This window comes from Falco biarmicus, chromosome W (genome assembly GCF_023638135.1).
Source record: "Falco biarmicus isolate bFalBia1 chromosome W, bFalBia1.pri, whole genome shotgun sequence".
NCBI classification, from domain to species: Eukaryota; Metazoa; Chordata; class Aves; order Falconiformes; family Falconidae; genus Falco; species Falco biarmicus.
This window is the reverse complement of record NC_079310.1, coordinates 18,530,296-18,547,819: the sequence shown is the minus strand read 5'-3', so window position 1 is coordinate 18,547,819 and position 17,524 is coordinate 18,530,296. Positions and strand designations below refer to the sequence as shown.

The 17,524-nt window shown below is 37.1% G+C and overlaps 1 protein-coding gene across 8 annotated transcripts in view; it reads left to right on the top strand.

Annotated features, from left to right (window-relative positions):
- LOC130141964 (zinc finger RNA-binding protein) overlaps nucleotides 1-16,792 on the top strand; it is a 46,369-nt gene extending 29,577 nt beyond the window's left edge. For 4 of the 8 annotated variants that reach the window (XM_056323312.1, XM_056323310.1, XM_056323309.1 and 1 more), the window contains 10 exons: nucleotides 1,048-1,193; nucleotides 1,554-1,716; nucleotides 3,328-3,533; nucleotides 3,782-3,932; nucleotides 6,497-6,638; nucleotides 11,422-11,519; nucleotides 12,357-12,452; nucleotides 14,936-15,047; nucleotides 15,158-15,255; nucleotides 15,998-16,792. In XM_056323312.1, coding sequence (XP_056179287.1) covers nucleotides 1,048-1,193; nucleotides 1,554-1,716; nucleotides 3,328-3,533; nucleotides 3,782-3,932; nucleotides 6,497-6,638; nucleotides 11,422-11,519; nucleotides 12,357-12,452; nucleotides 14,936-15,047; nucleotides 15,158-15,255; nucleotides 15,998-16,177 — 1,392 coding nt within the window. In that variant the 3' untranslated portion in view covers nucleotides 16,178-16,792. Of the gene's footprint in view, nucleotides 1-1,047; nucleotides 1,194-1,553; nucleotides 1,717-3,327; nucleotides 3,534-3,781; nucleotides 3,933-4,504; nucleotides 5,045-6,496; nucleotides 6,639-8,940; nucleotides 9,111-11,421; nucleotides 11,520-12,356; nucleotides 12,453-14,935; nucleotides 15,048-15,157; nucleotides 15,256-15,997 lie in introns of those variants that run through there. The other 4 variants (XM_056323313.1, XM_056323316.1, XM_056323315.1 and 1 more) reach the window with 4 other exon arrangements.
- The last annotated feature ends 732 nt before the right edge of the window (nucleotides 16,793-17,524 follow it).

The following is a 17,524-nucleotide window of genomic DNA, read 5'->3' as shown; positions in this document are numbered from 1 at the left end:
TCAGCTGTCCTGGCTGTGTCCCCTCCCAGTTTCTTGTGGCTCTCCAGCCTTCTTGCTGGTAGGGCCTGAGAAACTGAAAAGTCCTTGACTTAGTATAAACACTGCCTAGCAACAACTAAAAACATCTGTTACCAACCTTGTTGTCACACCAAATCCAAAACACAGCACTGCACCAGCTACTAAGAAGAAAATTAACTCTATCCCAGCTGGAAACAGGACAGTAGTCTTTAAAGTAGTAATGCAAACTCTGAAACTACGTTTTGGTTTGGGTTTTTTTTTTAAACATTTTGAGCAATGCTTTCAGGCAACTTTGCAACATTAAAATATTGTACAACATATGCAAGCAACAGTAGGTGTGTTATGTTGTTTACCATGAATTTCAAATAGCGTAAAATCGTAGTGCTCAATGTTTTTGGCAGGATAAACCACATAAACCCTTTGTGGAGACATTTGAGAAATAAGTTGCAGGCTTTTTAGTTGTGAATGGAGAGAGACCTATACTGACATATGGTTTTCGTTTTGATTATTATAAGATTATATAGGAAGAATCTACTGTGGTTACAGGAGATACAGAGGGCCTGCATAATCATGAAAGGGATGAAAAAAGAGAAAAAATTGCCAGAAGAATGTATTCAGTAACTCATGATTATGCCCCTGTATGAGGGACCCTTCAGGAACAGGGGACTAGGAAGCACACTGTAGTTAAGATGAAATGGGTTTTTCAGGTTATAGAGTAGTCATCCTGTTACAGAATGAACAGCAAATTACTTAGTATTTCATGTAACATTTTAATCTTAAATTGCTTTGTTCTCATATAATTGAAGAGGGAATTCATGCTATTGTAATATGTTGCTTTTTTTTCCCTTTAAGATACTGGTCACATTTTTCTTATTCAACCATTCATTCAGTGCAGTTTTTAAAACTGCATTTTACTCCCCTTGATTTTATTGTAGGCCAGTAGTGTGTGTTAAACATATCAGAAGAACTCCGTAACCTTGAGATGACAAGAGGCAAACCAACATTTCATTCGTTATTTTTCTGAACTAGAAAAAAGTAAACCCAGATTTACAAGTAGAAGTAAAGCCCAGTATTCGAGCAAGAAAAATTCAAGAAGAGAAGATGAGGAAACAGATGCAGAAAGAAGAATACTGGAGAAGGCGAGAAGAGGAAGAACGCTGGAGGATGGAAATGAGGTAATGCATTCTGTTTTGTCAATGAATGAGACAAAGCTACAGTCAGATTATCTAAAACTAACTGCTTCTGTAGTTACTTATTTTGAGCAGTCTGTACTGTCTTATTTTAAGTTGTCACCTCTCTGGATTTCTGTTTGTTTTTGTTAATGTTCAGTTGCTCTGAGGAATGTAGACTTACTAGAATTATTTGCTATAAATTCAGGCCTACTTTCAAAATAACCATTCATTTTAGTTACCCTCTGGAGTTCACTGGTATTTGCTCATGACTTAGAAATGTGTTAGTGAGGACATCTGAGAATTTATTTAGAATGGTTGGAAGTATTAACAGCTATATAAAGAGAGCACTTTGATGCACTTCAGGCGATATGAAGAGGACATGTACTGGAGGAGAATGGAGGAAGAGCAGCATCACTGGGAGGACCGTCGCAGAATACCAGATGGAGGATATCCTCATGGTCCTCCAGGACCTCTAGGCCTGCTGGGAGTTAGACCAGGAATGCCTCCTCAGCCCCAAGGACCAGCTGTGAGTCTCTTAACTTGGGGGGGAATCATACTTACCAGGAGGCACGGTTAAGAACTATAAATTATTCAGTGCTACTTCAGCTGTCTCCAGTGTTTCTTAATAAAGGATTTGAAAAAGTGAAGAAAAAAATATATACCAATGAAACTGTGTAGATGGACCTGTCTTCCAAAATAAATCCACTTATATGACAAAAGGATGCCTTGAAGACAAATATTGTTTCTTCTGAAATACAAGTCATTCTGGGTTTGTGTACTAGTTCTTATTTAATTGCATTATACTTTATTTAGTTAATTGTGGAAAAATGTATGGATAATAAGTGGTTGGATTGTCAGTCCCACAGGGGATAATGGTTAGTGGTGGGTCATACTCTACCTGGAGTTCAGTAACAAGTGCAGTACCACGTGGGTTTATCCTGGGATTTGTCTCATTAGCATCTTATCAATGATCTGAAAGGTGCACACGCATTAGGTTTGCAGCTGACATGAAACTGAATTAGTTCAGGGTGGGACCTAGGCAGACTGGAGGAATGGACCAACAGGAACTTTATAGAATTCTGCAAGGACAAATGTCTAATGCTGCACTTGAGAAGGTCTAACCCCTTGCACTGAGGGACTGGGAAGTGACAGGCTGGGTAGCAGCCCAGCCCTGCTGGAAGGGACCTGGGGTTCTTGGTAGACAGCAAGCTGAACGTGAGCCAACTGTGTGCCCTGGCAGCAAGGAAGGCCAACAGCATCCTGGGTGATGTTAACAGGAGCATAATCAGTAGATAAAGGAAGGTGATCAGCTTTCATTAGACCCAAACTGCAATACTGCATTCAATTTTGAGCTTTCCAGTACAAGAAAGGTACTGATAACCCATATAGCAGGTTCATTGTGGAGCCACTGAGATGGTCAGAGGTCTGGAGAGCGTGCCCTGTGAGGAGAGATTTAAGGATCTGAGCTTCTTCAGCCTGGAGAAGAGATGGCTTCAGTGGGACATAATAGCTTTCTAATACCTGTGCATTATAAAGACAATGATGCTAGGCTCTTTATAGTTGTGAGGGGGCAAGATAAAACAACTTTAAGCTGAGACAAAAGAGGTTCAGACTGAATACAGGAATATTATTATTATTTTTTTCCTCACACAGATGTGCAGCTTCCATCTTTGGTGGTTTTCAAGAACCGACTGGATAAACCCCTGAGCAACATGATAAGGTCTTATAGCTGACCATGGTTTGCACAGGAGGTTGGACTAGAGGACCTACCTACCTAGATCCCTTCCTATTTGAATTCTGTGATTCTGTGAAAGCAATCATGGATACTTTATTTTGCAGCAGTATGCAAGTATTTCCCAATTAACGGAAAGAGAGTAGTTATTTAGGTTGGGGAGGTACTTTTGATCCTGGGATTTCATAATTTGTTTATTTTTGATACATTTCATGTTTTTTCAGACATGATTGATTGTGACCAGTGTAAGTTGTTAAGGACACTTCAGTTCATATTTTGTTACATTTCAATGATTTGAGGTTTGAATATTCTGTTGTTTAGCCACATGTTTGGGTTTTGCTCACATACCATCTGTGAACTTGGAAGTATACCCAAATTTCAGAAATGTACTTCTTTGTCTTTTAGCCTCTACGCCGCCCTGACTCCTCTGATGACCGTTATGTGATGACCAAACATGCAGCTATATATCCAACAGAGGAGGAACTTCAAGCAGTCCAAAAAATTGTTTCTATTACTGAGCGTGCTTTGAAACTTGTTTCTGACAATATGACTGACCATGAAAAAAGCAAGAGCAAAGAGGGAGATGACAAAAAAGATGGCAGTAAAGACAGGTATTTTTTTATTATTATTATTTTTTAGGAATTTCATCACTTGTTCCTGAAGTAATTTTATGGTTTTCCTTGCACTGTTATCAGTGCTTCCAGGGATTCTGTTCTCCTTGGGTTTTGATACAGCATAGGTTGCTGTGGCCTCAAGAGTATATGGAATACTCCACTCCTATTTTATTTCACTTTTCTACCTTCAGGATTAGTTTTATGGTTTTTATATTTTAAATGCAGCTTCTAATTATATTTCACAGAGCTTTGAAAGGAGTTTTACGGGTAGGCGTTTTGGCTAAAGGTTTGCTACTCCGTGGAGACCGAAATGTCAATCTTGTTTTGTTATGTGCTGAGAAGCCTTCAAAGATGTTACTCAGTCGTATTGCTGAAAGTCTTCCCAAACAACTTGCAGTAAGTAGTATTTAGATTTTTGGATTTTAATTTTTTTAAAGATACTGTAAAAATCTGTCCTCAAGTCAAATGTCTGCAGGGCTGACTGCTGCATTTCATAGCTCAGGTTCAGTTTCTTTTCATTTTCTGAGTGTTTTTATCTGAATTCAGGGACTATGCTGCATGTTTTGCTTTCTGTATATTGTATCCATGCAAGTGTCTAGGTGTTTGTGGTAGCAGCGTAGTATCGGTCATCATTTAATTGATTTCATTTAACTGGGAAGTAGAAATGAGCAGAAGAAAGACTATTATCCAGTTATCAGCAGTGATAGAGGTAACTTGTGCAGTGTTACAGGAAGCTTGTGCTCTGTATTAGATTTGTGTGGCAAAGTTTGGGGGGGGAGGCGCTACAGAGGTGGCTTCTGTGAGAGTATGCCAGAAGCTTCCCCTGTGCCTGACGGAGCCAATGTCAGCCAGCTCCAAGATGGACCTGCCACTGGCCAAGGCTGAGCCCATCAGTGACGGTGGTAGTACCTCTGTGATAACATATTTAAGATGGAGGAAAAAAAAACCACTTGCACAACAAATTGCAGCCGAAGAGAGGAGTGAGAATATGTGAGAGCCATAACACTGCAGACACCAAGGTCAGTGAAGAAGGAGGGGGAGGAGGTGCTCCAGGTGCTGGAGCAGAGATTCCCCTGCAGCCCATGGAGATCCACAGTGGAGCAGATATCCACTTGCAGCCTGTGAAGGACCCCACGCCAGAGCAGGTGGATGCCCAAAGGAGGCTGTGACCCCATGGGAAGCTGTGCTGGAGCAGGCTCCTGGCAGGACCTATGGAACTGTGGAGGGAGAGGAGCCCATGCTGAAGCAGGTTTGGTGTCATGGCTTGTGACCCTGTGGGGGACCCATGCTGGAGCAGTCTGTTCCTGAAGGACTGTGCCCTGTGGGAAGGACTCGCGTTGGAGAAGTTCATGGAGAACTGACTCCTGTGGGAGAGGGACCTCATGCTGAAGCAGGGGAAGAGTATGAGGAGTACTCCCCCTGAGGAAGAATAAGTGTCCAGAGACAACATGTGATGAACTGACCACAACTCCCATTCACTGTCCCCCTGTGCCACTTGGGGGGAGGAGGTAAAGAAATCAGGAGTGAAGTTGAGCCCAGGCAAAAGGGAGGGGTGGGGGAAGGTGGTTTTAAGTTTTGGGTTTATTTCTCATTATCCTATTCTGTTGGTAAAAAATTCAACTAATTTTCCCAAGTTAAGTCTGTTTTGCCCTTGATGGTAATTTTTGAGTGATCTCCCTGTCTTTATCTTGACCCATGAGCTTTTCATTCTATTTTCTCTCCCCTGTCAAGCTGAAAAGGGGGAGTGATAGAGTGGCTTTAGTGGGCACCTGGCATCCAGCCAAGGTCAAACTGCCACACTCTGCCTGAAGGTCAAAGTTCTCCATTAATGCTATTCTGTACTGATGTCTTGTTTCCAGTTTGTATGTGTCAGTGCTTTGTAGTCCCACAATTAGTTAACTAAGTCTTGTGGGTTTCTGTTTGTATATGTTTAGGGTTTTTTTAACTTGGGCCTTTAAAAAAAAACCAAAAACAACCAACCAACCTCACACCCCTCCCCCCCCCAAAGAAACCCCAAAAGTACATGCAGTCTTAAACCATTCAGCAGAATTCATATAAAGTATTTGCTGTATTTCCACAAGAAACGAAAGTACAGAATAAAGTCTTAAACTCCAGTGTGCTCTACTGAACAAAGCCTGTCTACCATCATTAGAGAATGCTTGTCACAGCATTACTATTTCAGTGTAGTCTGGTAAAATTCTTGGCAGAATCAGTGGCATGGTAGAAGCATTAGCAGGATCAGATTAGTTAAAGATAATCTTGGGTTTGTTCTTGTTTTGAAATATGCACATCTTGGTCTGGCTTTGTGAAGTTACTTGTCCCTCTGGTTTGTGGAAGACAGTGATAGAGGTGCTTACAGCTTCCTTTTGGGGGTATTTAGAGTTACTCAGTCTAGTTGCAAGAAGCAATTCTGAATAACCACCTTGTTACTCTTACTTTTTTTTTTTCTTTCCCTGGTGTTTATCTTACCCTTTGCTTTCATCAGAGGATGTTGTGATAGCCAAGTATGGAATGTGCCTAGCAGTACCCATCCTGTAACTACGAGCTCAAAGAACCACTGCATCTTTGTGCTTTTTAAAGGCTCCTATGTTCCAATGAGAAACATATCCAACTGGCATTTAAAGAAAAGCCTCGGTGCCACTTAATCTCAAACACTGTCAAGATTCTCGTTATGTTATTTACTTAATATATGGATTTTCTTTATGGGTGGTATTTTTCTTTTGCATGCTTGGTGACTGCTGTGTATTTTCATTAATGATTTGGAAACAATATGCAAATCCATATATATATATATATAAAAATTGTGAATACTGTTGTTTCTTTGAATGCAGAGATATCTGCTTCATATAATTATATTGCATTTCTGTTTTTCTATTAAAAAGACTATGTTGAAATCTATTTTCTTCCCCATACTTTTCTTGGCCACATTCTAATAGAAATTTCTGTTTCTCAATATTTAGGTAATAAGTCCTGAGAAATATGATATCAGGTGTGCAGTCCCAGAAGCAGCAATAATTTTAAATTCATGTGTGGAACCCAAAATGCAAGTTACTATCACACTGACATCTCCAGTCATTCGGGAGGAGAACATGAGGGATGGAGGTTGGGAAGTTGTTAAAGATGTTACTTCTTTCTCACCTGTTTTTATATGTTTATATATTCTGCTTAAGATGGCATTATGATCCTAGAAGGCAACATGCTGGCACAACTAATGTATTTGATTGAAACCTTGTTTTTCAACAACCAGTCTCGGTAGAGAACAGTTGGTTAAAATAAATGCTTATATGATGCTTTCATTTTTAAAAACTCTAACTTTATGTCCAACCTCAGTTTTCTGGAAAAGGTACAAACTTGACTCCCCACCCCCACCCCCCATAAAATTATGTGGAAAACTAAGTATTTTATAGCAAGTGTCTGTAAACTGATTTTCTAGAGCAGTCTTGCCCTAAGAGAAAGATTGTATGGTTTTAGAAAAATCAGAGGGGTTTGAGTTTAAACTGAATCAGTATTACCATCACTTACACATTCCAAATAGCAGCACCACTTAAAATGCACTTTTATAGTACTGTTGATGGTAACAGTGCTTCTAACTTTAAAAGATGATGCGATTTTTTTTTCCAGCTCTCTGAGGTTGCTTTTTGATCTGGAGTGCTTTTTGAGTATATTTAGGCTCCTGGTATTACAATCAGTCTTCTATCCAACTGGAAAACCCAGACTAGTACAATAAGAAATGGCTTTGTCATCAAGCTGAAGCAGAAGGTGGAGCTTGTAAATCAAATTGGTTTTGAAGTTCAGTTTCTCTGGTGCCAGCAGTGTTGCTTTAAGGGTCTGTTCTGTAACACTTTCAAAGCTCCAAAAGCTTTTAAGCCAACAAGCATGATTAATGTCTGCAGTACGTTGGTTCTTTTTGTTTACGGGTCAGATAAAATTAACTTTTGTTTCCTTTTAATCCTGTATTTTCATAGTTGAAAGCGATCATGGCTAACAAGGTTCTGGTGTTTGACAGTGAACCTACAGATAGGAAATCTGAGGCTATCTTAACACTTCTCATATGCAGGTTGAAAAAATCGTATGTGTGTATGTATACATGTACTTGTGTATATATGTACTTATATAAGCCACAGAGACCTTTTTTATTTCATCTCATCATTACTTGTCCTCTGAAATACTTGAGGTTTTTTTTTATATTGCATTAATAAATGTTCTGTAGCTAAGACTAGTGCATTGTAAGCAAGCTGTGTTAACAAAGTCATCCTACGTAATCAGAAAGAAAAACTTCAGGATGCATTCTCTAGTTTGGATGACTTCTGAAGAGTCTTTGAGTGCTTTGTACGTGATTTTTAAGCTGTGCATATTATTCCTAGCTATAAAGGCTTTGTACATGTACTATCACACCAAACCAATTTACTTGGTTTTTGACAGTCTAAGTGTAACATGATTCTTGGTTTGTCTGTGCTGAATCAGAATTCACGTATTATTTAAGCTTATAAAGAATAATTTAATTTGAAAGATTTGACTATTAAATTATGTTAACCATTAAATGCAGTTAACCTTAAACACCATGTTTATTTCTTAATGTACTGTGCAAAAGTGCAATATTGATTTCTGCTACAATACTCAATTTCAATTTTCCGGCCTAAAATTCTATGATATAGACTAAAAAGAAAATCAATTTCAAATTACTACAATCAATCCCTTAATTTATGCCACCTAAAGGAAGCAAATCTGTATTTTTGTCTGACCCACATGAGTTAAAATGATCACTGTGAGTTTATTCACTGGTGAATGCAGTACTGCCTCTAAGCAAGCAAAATCAAGTTAGATTTCTCTTCAAGACACTGAGCAGTATAAAATGGATGTGCAGAAAAGTTCACTTCTAAAACTAGAGCAAGTAGAAGACTGAATTGCAAATTATTGCAGCAAAGAAGGCCTTATTATAAAGACTGCTGCTTATTTGCTGCAGAGTAGTAGTATGTGTTTGTGGGTGTTTTTACTGCAGCTTCTCATGCTCTGTGTCTTACAGTGGTTTAAAGTTTGGTTTAGTTTTTGGGGTTTGTTTGGGTTTTTTTAGCTTGCTTGGGGAGCTTGTTCAGGTGATAAGGAAGGCTTTACCAGAAGAACAAGTTTGAGTAAAGATGAGACTGAGACTTGCATGTGGTGTAGAATCTTGTTTGATGTGTAATAATCCCATTACATGATAAAAGGCTAAAAAAATAATAATAAATACAGTGTGAAATAAAATTGTTAACCACATAGCTACTGTTCCTTGCAGTATTGTGCATTTGACAGTTTACCAAATCTATATATTCAAAGTACTCTAACCCCTGCTGTGGAATCTTTCCTTCAGCAAACAAAGTGTACATACTTAAAAACGCATATATGTGTGCGTCTTTTTTTTTCTTAGCTAACAGCCCTGGTCCAAAGCCTTCTAGCAGAGGGACTTGATTCCTGTCAGGGGTTGCTGCCAACACATCGGAAGGATTTTTGACCAAGGTTTTCTAAAGCTCAGTGTCACACCTGCCATGCTTTACAAAGGAGTGGGGTTGGATGCATACTCCTAGCATCTACTGTTACTTTGTGTGGGGTTTTTTTTCTATTTGTCTTTGTGTCTCTCCTAGAATTAAGGCAGTGTTCACACTAGTCTTGAAATAGTTGACTGGGTAATATGTATTTCTCATAATAAAACTTACCAAAATTGATATACCTGTTAGCTTTTAACAAAGAGGTAGTGTGGACACAGCATGTCTAACTGAAGATTAACCCCTTACGCTAGTAATAAGTTATGTAGGGTAAGAATTCATGCTTGTGTTTTGTAAATTAATTCATATTTTTTGTCTTAGTTTGACAGGGTGGTGTAGGTTAGGCATCTGAATTTAGTTAAATAGTCTTTAAGGGGTTAATCCTGAAATGTGAAACAGATGCAGAAATCCACAGATTAAGTATTACAAGAGTTTCCTTGATACATTTTTTCAGCCGATATATTCTCGGTGCAATAGGTGCCTTGCAACTTCTGACTAGAAGTAATTGAGTTTCAAATTATGTAGTGAATTATTGTGATAAAAGTTTGCACAGTGTTACCTATTTGCATATTAGTTTTAGAAGAATGTAAAATATTGATTAGGCTACTAGACCCAGCAGACCCAGATTTTTATTTTTAACTTTTCAATCTTACTTTGCCTCTCTTTACCTGCTGTGGGTTTTCTCCAAATGTACTCCTTGTCTTTTATATACAAGTTGTACTTGTTTCATCAGTTATCTTACCTGACACCTCTCTTGTATAAGTTTGGTGTTTGTTTTAAATGAAATACCGTTTTAGATGTCTTCATTTGCTCTGTAAATGCCTTGTTAGTGTAGTTTTTCTTCTTTCCAATTTAACATATAGTCCATAAGTTTTAATATCTGTGCGAGAAGATACCCAGGTTCTTCTCAGCTTTGTTCTTATTTTGAAATCCTCTCCCTTTTAGCCCAGTGCAGAGCAATGGAACTGTCCTATAAAAAAAAATGCCCAAATCTGAATGTAGTACTTCAGATTGAGTTTATTTATTATATTGCAAAGTTGTAGCATGATGTTCATTCATGGCTTTTTAGTTCTCTGTATGGTAAAGTATCCTACTATTTATTTTACATCTGTGTATAAATAGGTGGTTTCAGAGCTGTCTCTCTGCAGCATCCCTAGAACCTTCTCCTTGTTGGCATGTTTTGTGAGACTCAAAATATATACAAATTTTATTCTCAGACTTATCTAAATTTATATATTGCTGGAGTAAACTATATTGTTCCATACAGCCGGCTCCTGTGAAATGAGTGCCATTGAGCAAGGGCTTTTTCTTTCCTCTTCTCTGGTGTATCGCCAGCTATGCTACCAATATACTTTGTCACTAGTCACAATAGCCATTTTCATAATTAGTAAAACAAAGAGCCTTTAAAGTTGATCATTGCATTATATCCCTACAGTTTTTAAGTAACCTGAAGATACCATTTCATATTGTTCAGTGGTTCCAGTTTCATTGATTAAGCCACTTCCAAAAGGGCCTTGTGGTCTTTTCCTTTTGGGAAACAAAGCAATTGGTTTGATAATTTAATTAATCATGAACATTTAAATAAACAAGATCTACTATATTTTCTTTATTTTTCAGACATTCTGCTTTGTGTTTTAAACTATTCCTTGCTTTTTTTTCCCCTGCTGAATCTTAAGTAAAGCAATCGCTTTTCAAATCCTTTGCATCCTGAATGATATTGGAGCATGTATATCATGGGCTGAGGAATGTGAGTAATAGAGAGAGTACTAGAAAGTAATGGAGCTCTTAATACTGAAGAGCATTTCATGTTCCTTTAGTCAGTTTTTTTAAAAGCAAAATAATTTCTATTTTAAGGTATGATAAAAATTTCATTACTAAACGTCTAGTGCTTTTAAGATTTATTTTTTTTATATACTTAGTTTTTCTTTAAAAGAGTAGGTCCCAAATAAAACATGACAAAATTTACAAGAAATTAAGTTTGAATGTTTCTATTTGGTTAAAGTGGATTTTTGTGTTCCTTCTGTCTTGTGTTCTCTGTGCTGGTGCACTGTGTCCAACCATCCTTCCTGCAGTATTTAATTTTAGGGGATATGTGTTTTTCCAGTGTTAGCTTGAATAAAGAATTACTATGCATTGCATAATCTGCAATGCATTCAAAAATAACCTGAGAGCTATGCTCTTGATCTTCATACTGGGTTGATGCCCTAATCCTAATTGAATGGCTTTTATTGAGCATTTACATTTGTTGTTCAAGTGTTTAAACTTTAAATGGCACGTGTGACACTGAATCTACTTTAAGGAAGTGTCTTGCTCACCTGGTCAAACACCCATTCCTCACTGCATTTTGCCAATTCAATCCATTTTAGATGTAACCTCGGGTATGGTGAAAGATCCACCGGACGTCTTGGACAGGCAAAAATGCCTTGACGCTCTGGCTGCTCTACGCCACGCTAAGTGGTTCCAGGTTCGGAACATAATTTTACTTTCTTCTTGTAGCCTTATGAGAGATAAGTTCAGTTGCAATATAAATGTTTAATTGTGTGCAAACACTCAGCATTGTTCATGCTAATAATACATAATATTTTTCTGGTCCCTAAATTTAAATGTAGAAGGTTGAGTATGGAAGAACTGCTTTATGCAGATATTGCTCATTTGAATTTCACATTATTTTTTTTTATTATTTATATTTTTTTTTTTGCCATTGAGAAGTTGATGTTGAAAGCTTGACTCGCTTGGGGTGATCATGTGTCGTATATTTGTTATATATTCCATAAGGCTGCAGAGTAACTGTTTTAAATAATGGATTCTGTGTTTAAAGCTTTGGGTTTAGATTTAAGACTTTTTTTCCTATTTCTTTAAGTGTATTAAGTGTAGAGAATGAAGGGCGAGAAGTAACTGTTTGGTTTAGTGACTTTGCATTCTGGCAAAGGCACGATAAAGAAACCAAACAGATTCCCTTGACCTTTCGGTCTCTATACCCATTTCTTAGACCTTTACTTTATTTCTAATATAGAAACATACTGTATTTATTGTTACAAGTGAACATAGGTCAAAGTGCACAGGGGATCAAGAAATATTATTCTTGTATAGCCTGTGCACTTTGACTTCCACCACCTTAAATTACTAACCCTGTATAAAATACTGCTGTGAATGGCAGCTCATGGAATAAAGTTGTAGAATGATTGATTTGTTTCAATCTTGTATCTGAGCTTCCATTGAACAGTGGTGTTTTAGTCTTTCAACAAGCCCTATTTGCTGTAGGTGCTGGGATTAATTAATATGATTTTGTGTTGCTCACAAGGCTAGAGCTAATGGTCTGCAGTCCTGTGTGGTTATCATACGTATTCTTCGTGACCTCTGTCAACGGGTTCCAACTTGGTCTGATTTTCCAAGCTGGGTGAGTAATGTACTTTTGAATGAGTCTTTCTAAAGTACATGGTACTGCAAGTAAAGCGTAGGAAAGTGTTACTACAGTTTAAAAATGTAGACTTTTTCAAGGAGTAATGTAGGGTTTTGTTTGGTTTGGGGGGGGCTTTTCTCCCCCCAACAAATGATCCAGATTCCCTCTAAAAATTTAATTTTCTGAAGTTTTGTCATTTGCAACTGAAATTGTTTTTTCAAAAGGAATTTTCCTGTTCTTTTGAATTCTTTGTGGGTGGAATTCTTCTTCTAGGCTTTAGCGTTTTTTCCTTTACTCTCTATATAAAAATTTATTTTTTTCTAACCACCTAATCTGAATTGCTTGAACTTTACTGAAACTGATTGAAAGTAATGTCAACTGTGTCCAGATAGCTCTCTGATAACAGAAAGGCTACTTGAAAGAACAAATCACAGTAATTCCTGTGCTCATTAATATATCCTTTCTACAAGATGAAATACCACAGTACTAGTCTGTGGATGTGTCAACATTAGAATTTTAATCAGTGTAACTTAGAAACAGATCTCTAGGTTGTACCCAGTTACCTCTCTCAATTCTTGCAGCCAAGTGTTCTTGGAGCATTCCTTTTACATTGACTACCTTAAATGATGCTCTCCAGAAGTGCAACTTGTGCTCCAAATATTAACAGATGTTCAATCTGTGAACTGGAAAAAGCTAGTCTGAAACAAAATCTCTGAAATGTATATGTGCGGAGGTAAACTCAGCTCTGACTGTTTTGTTTCATAGACCAAATCCTCTTGTACTGCGCTACTTCCTAATGTAGATTTTTCAGTTTTGGCAGGAAGAGCACTAACGTCAAGACAGTTACAGTAGTTTGCATTATTTCAATGAGAAATGTTTTACAACTGTACTAAGCTTGCAGATAATTTTATTAAATTACTTCTGATGATATTTATTGCTTCTGGAAAAAATGTAGAGCAGTTATTTGGTTTTTTAAATATTTAAAGTAAAAAAAAGTAATCCCGTTTCCATGCTATACTTGATGAAAGATACGCTGTGCAAATATAGCTTAAAAGAAGCTAAGAAGTATGTGCCCTCAATATCGCTATGATACTGAGTTGCCAAAGAATAAACCCTGGCATACTTTTAGAAAAGCATCCTTAGAGCTACTGCAACACACAGCAGGCACATAGATGAAGAATAAGTAATGTTGTTTCTTATTTCTCATAATATCTGTTCTTCAGTGTATTGTATGAGGATCCAAAAGAACTAGAGTTGAATAAATGCAATAACATGATCTGCTTTTTTTTCTTTCCTACTGTATTTTGCTTCATACTTGAAAATAACTAAATTACTGTTGCTAAAACTCAAAAGATTGATCCTGAGTGTCACAGTGGGAATATGGAAATACCGTGCTCAAGAATTGAAATCTGTCATTTAAATTGAGCTAAAATAGAAAGGAATGGGCACCCTTAGTGAAGGATTGTAATCAACACTGCCTATAGTTACTTGCATGCATTAGAATAGACGTTTACTCTTGGATAATGAAAATAAAAGGCAACATATGAACAACTGTAAACTCAGGAGAGGAATCAAAAAACACACTCCCAAAAATCCCTACCAAAAAACAAGAGACACATATTGTTTGAAAATGAAACTTGCCAAAGGGGTAGTATTGAAACATCCATTTAATGCTGAGAAAGCTAAGGAAAGCTATTCTTTATTTGTGCAAATTTCTTTTATGGATTTTTCTGGAAAAAATAGTCCAATAAAAGTGAACAATGGACATATTCACAGAAAAAAGGCAATATTTTAAATACAGATAATAATTTAAACCATTTTCACTATTATCAAATAATGTGTGAATTTTAGAAAACCTGTTTATCATCAAGGTTTTGGGTTTTTTACACTCGTTTAACATCTGAGTTAGTGTTAGCCTATATCCAAGAAAAAACTTGCTGTGAACTTCAGTTTTGCTAAACTGAAGAACTAGTAACCGCTTAAACATTAGAAGGTCATGAAATTTTTGATGCTTTAAGTTTCTGTATTCTTGTAGAAAAAAATAATTTCTCTGTAGCATCCTGTTAATTTCATTAGATGAATCAAATTCATCATTTCATACTGTGTGCTGTTTATTCATGTGGCTGATGGATTCCGGTGGCCCACCATGTTTCATGCTCTCAAAAAATGTCTGGACATGTTGTCTACCTGCATGTGTAGGCTACTACTGTATAAATTTCTACAAAACTTTTGGACAACTTGTGATGAGAAGCAGCATATCAGTATCAGGACTCAATGTTAATCTTGTAGCAGCTCTCTTTTTATTCATCATTATAAAATATCTAAAATATTTTTTTTCCATTTTTAACTGAAAGTATTCTGTGATGTGTAATATTCTTCAAAATTCCAGTATCAGAAGTTCTGTATTGAACACCAGTAGTAGCTTTTTTAAATTTTAATCAATCTTCTAAATTGGCTGGATTTTCTTATTGTTGGTCTAGGCTATGGAGTTGCTTGTGGAAAAAGCAATTAGCAGTGCTACTGGACCACAGAGTCCTGGGGATGCACTGAGAAGAGTTTTTGAGTGTATATCTTCAGGAATCATCCTTAAAGGCAAGTTGCATTTGATCAGTGTCTGTATATTTATGCTTAACTAATGTAAAATCTGTAATCTTGGTTGAAATAAGGTAGAGATGTGCTACTAATTAGCCTAACCATTGTAGGTGGTCCTGGCCTTCTGGACCCTTGTGAGAAAGATCCTTTTGATACACTCACTGTAATGACAGACCAGCAACGAGAGGATATTACTTCAAGTGCGCAGGTAAGGAAAAATATGTGTGAAGTAACTAAATTTGATGGCTGGGTTTTTTGCTGGGTTTGTTTTGTTTGGTTTGTTTTTTTAAAAATTGAGCTATACGGTGTACAGGAATTTTCCTTTTTTAGGATATAGTCTTGTTTTTCAGATGATCAGTCTAGGCAATGAAAATGACACAACAGAGGATGTATAATAGTGTTCATTTTTGCACTAAAATTAATGTATTTCCTGAAAAGTTTGAAGCACTCCCATCTATATATATCTCTCTCTCCATAAAAATGCTCACTATACAGCAGTATGTTATTAGATTTAAAATTACATTGGCATTTAATATTTTATAAATAAATCTGTGTATGTTTAATTTTTAATACTGTATCCACTTACAGTATTGACCAATCGCACTTGCATCTTAAGAGGTTACTGCCCCTACCTCTTCATTTGATCCTTTTGCTAAATTTACTAATGTGTAATGGGACATGTGACAAGCCTTGGCTGCTTCAGTGCAAGTCCAGCAACTAAAACACATGTATATTATTTTTAAGCTAAGATGATGTACTTTGTACAGAAGCAGCAAATGTGACATACACATTTTATTGTGTTGACTTTTGTTGGGGGAAGGAAGAGGGGGATAATAAGAGCTAAGGATAATATCATACACTACTACTGTTCTTCATTAATTGTTTGACAAAGTACTTAAAATTGACATTTGTTTCATAACAGAAATATCTTCTTTCTACCCTTTTTCTAGTTTGCACTGAGACTCCTTGCATTTCGTCAAATACACAAAGTTTTAGGAATGGATCCGTTACCACAGATGAATCAACGCTTCAACATCCATAATAATCGTAAAAGGAGAAGGGACAGTGATGGAGTTGATGCATTTGAAGCAGAGGGAAAAAAAGACAAAAAAGATTATGATAACTCTTAAAAACATTTATCATCACTGCTAGGATCGAAGGTGATGAAAAGTCCATTTGTTGCCTTGTTTTTAAATGGACATAATGTCTGTTTAAAACATCCAAAACCAACTCTGTAATTAGATTTGGAAGAGAACAACCTAGCTCTTCTGTGAGATTCTGAATATTTTAATGGATGTACTGTATCAGACAAATTATGGATGGAAAGACTGCAAATGGAAATTCTGTTGTCATTAGAAAAAATAGTTTGAAAATGTTTTCCTCATTGCATTTTCTTTCAATGTGTTGCTAACTTTAGTACCTTTTCTTCTTTTTTGTCTTTTTTATTAACAAGTGCACTGTCATCTTATCTTGACTGTCTTTAATGCAGCATTTGTGCTTCTGTTGATATGTGTATTTTGACTTTTTACTTAGAAGGTTTTTTGTTTGCCTTTGACACTAGTTGTATAAGTTACTTTGTGTTAGATAGTATAAACTGTTCCCCTCCCAGTTAATATTTTACAGAACTTTATTTTGTAAAGCGAGACTGCAGGATTATGGAGATTTTTTTCCTGAATGTGAAGGGGTTACAACACATAATTTTCCTGCCATTTGAGTGCTCAGAATTAAATGTTTTTGCAATCTTGTGGCATTTGTCTCCTTAGTGTGACATAACAGTGTAATTAGGGCAATTTTGTTTTAATCTAATCAAATTTGCTGTTGTGCTTTAGCAGTATAAAAACTAATATATACAGTATGGTCTTACAACAGTTGTTGTAAGATGATGATGGCACCTGCCACAACCCTACAGGACCAAGACAGTACATTTTCAGCCAGTCTAAGCAGGCAGTCAAAGCTAGAATAACAGCATCAATGACAGATGTAGACACCCAAATGCAAGAGGTAATTGGAATACAGGGGTCATGTCCAAAACATCTGCCTTCCCTCACATACCCATCTCCTCAGTACCTTGCAGCTCACTAGGCATTTCTGTTTCTGCACCAAAATGTGGGCAGAACAGCCCATCTAAGCAGCTCAGCACCCAATGACAACCCTAAATCCAGCTAGGACCCAGAAACCCAGTAGGTCAAGGACATTAAAATGCTTCCTAAGAGGCCCACCTGAGGAGCATTCTTTACACACACTGAACAAAGAGGACCTGGAAAGAGCAGAAGCTGATGCTCTTGGTCTCATGGCTAATGGCATTCAGGAGAAAGACTTCATCAGCTAATCAGCCTGAGAGCACTCAAGATCATATTTTTAGGTAGTGTCCCAATCTTTAGGTGAAGTGGTCTCTAGGGTGGGACACTCTTGAGCCTTCCCCTTGCTCACAGCTGACACTGCGAATGTTTGGGCCAGAGACAGGGAACACAACCTTT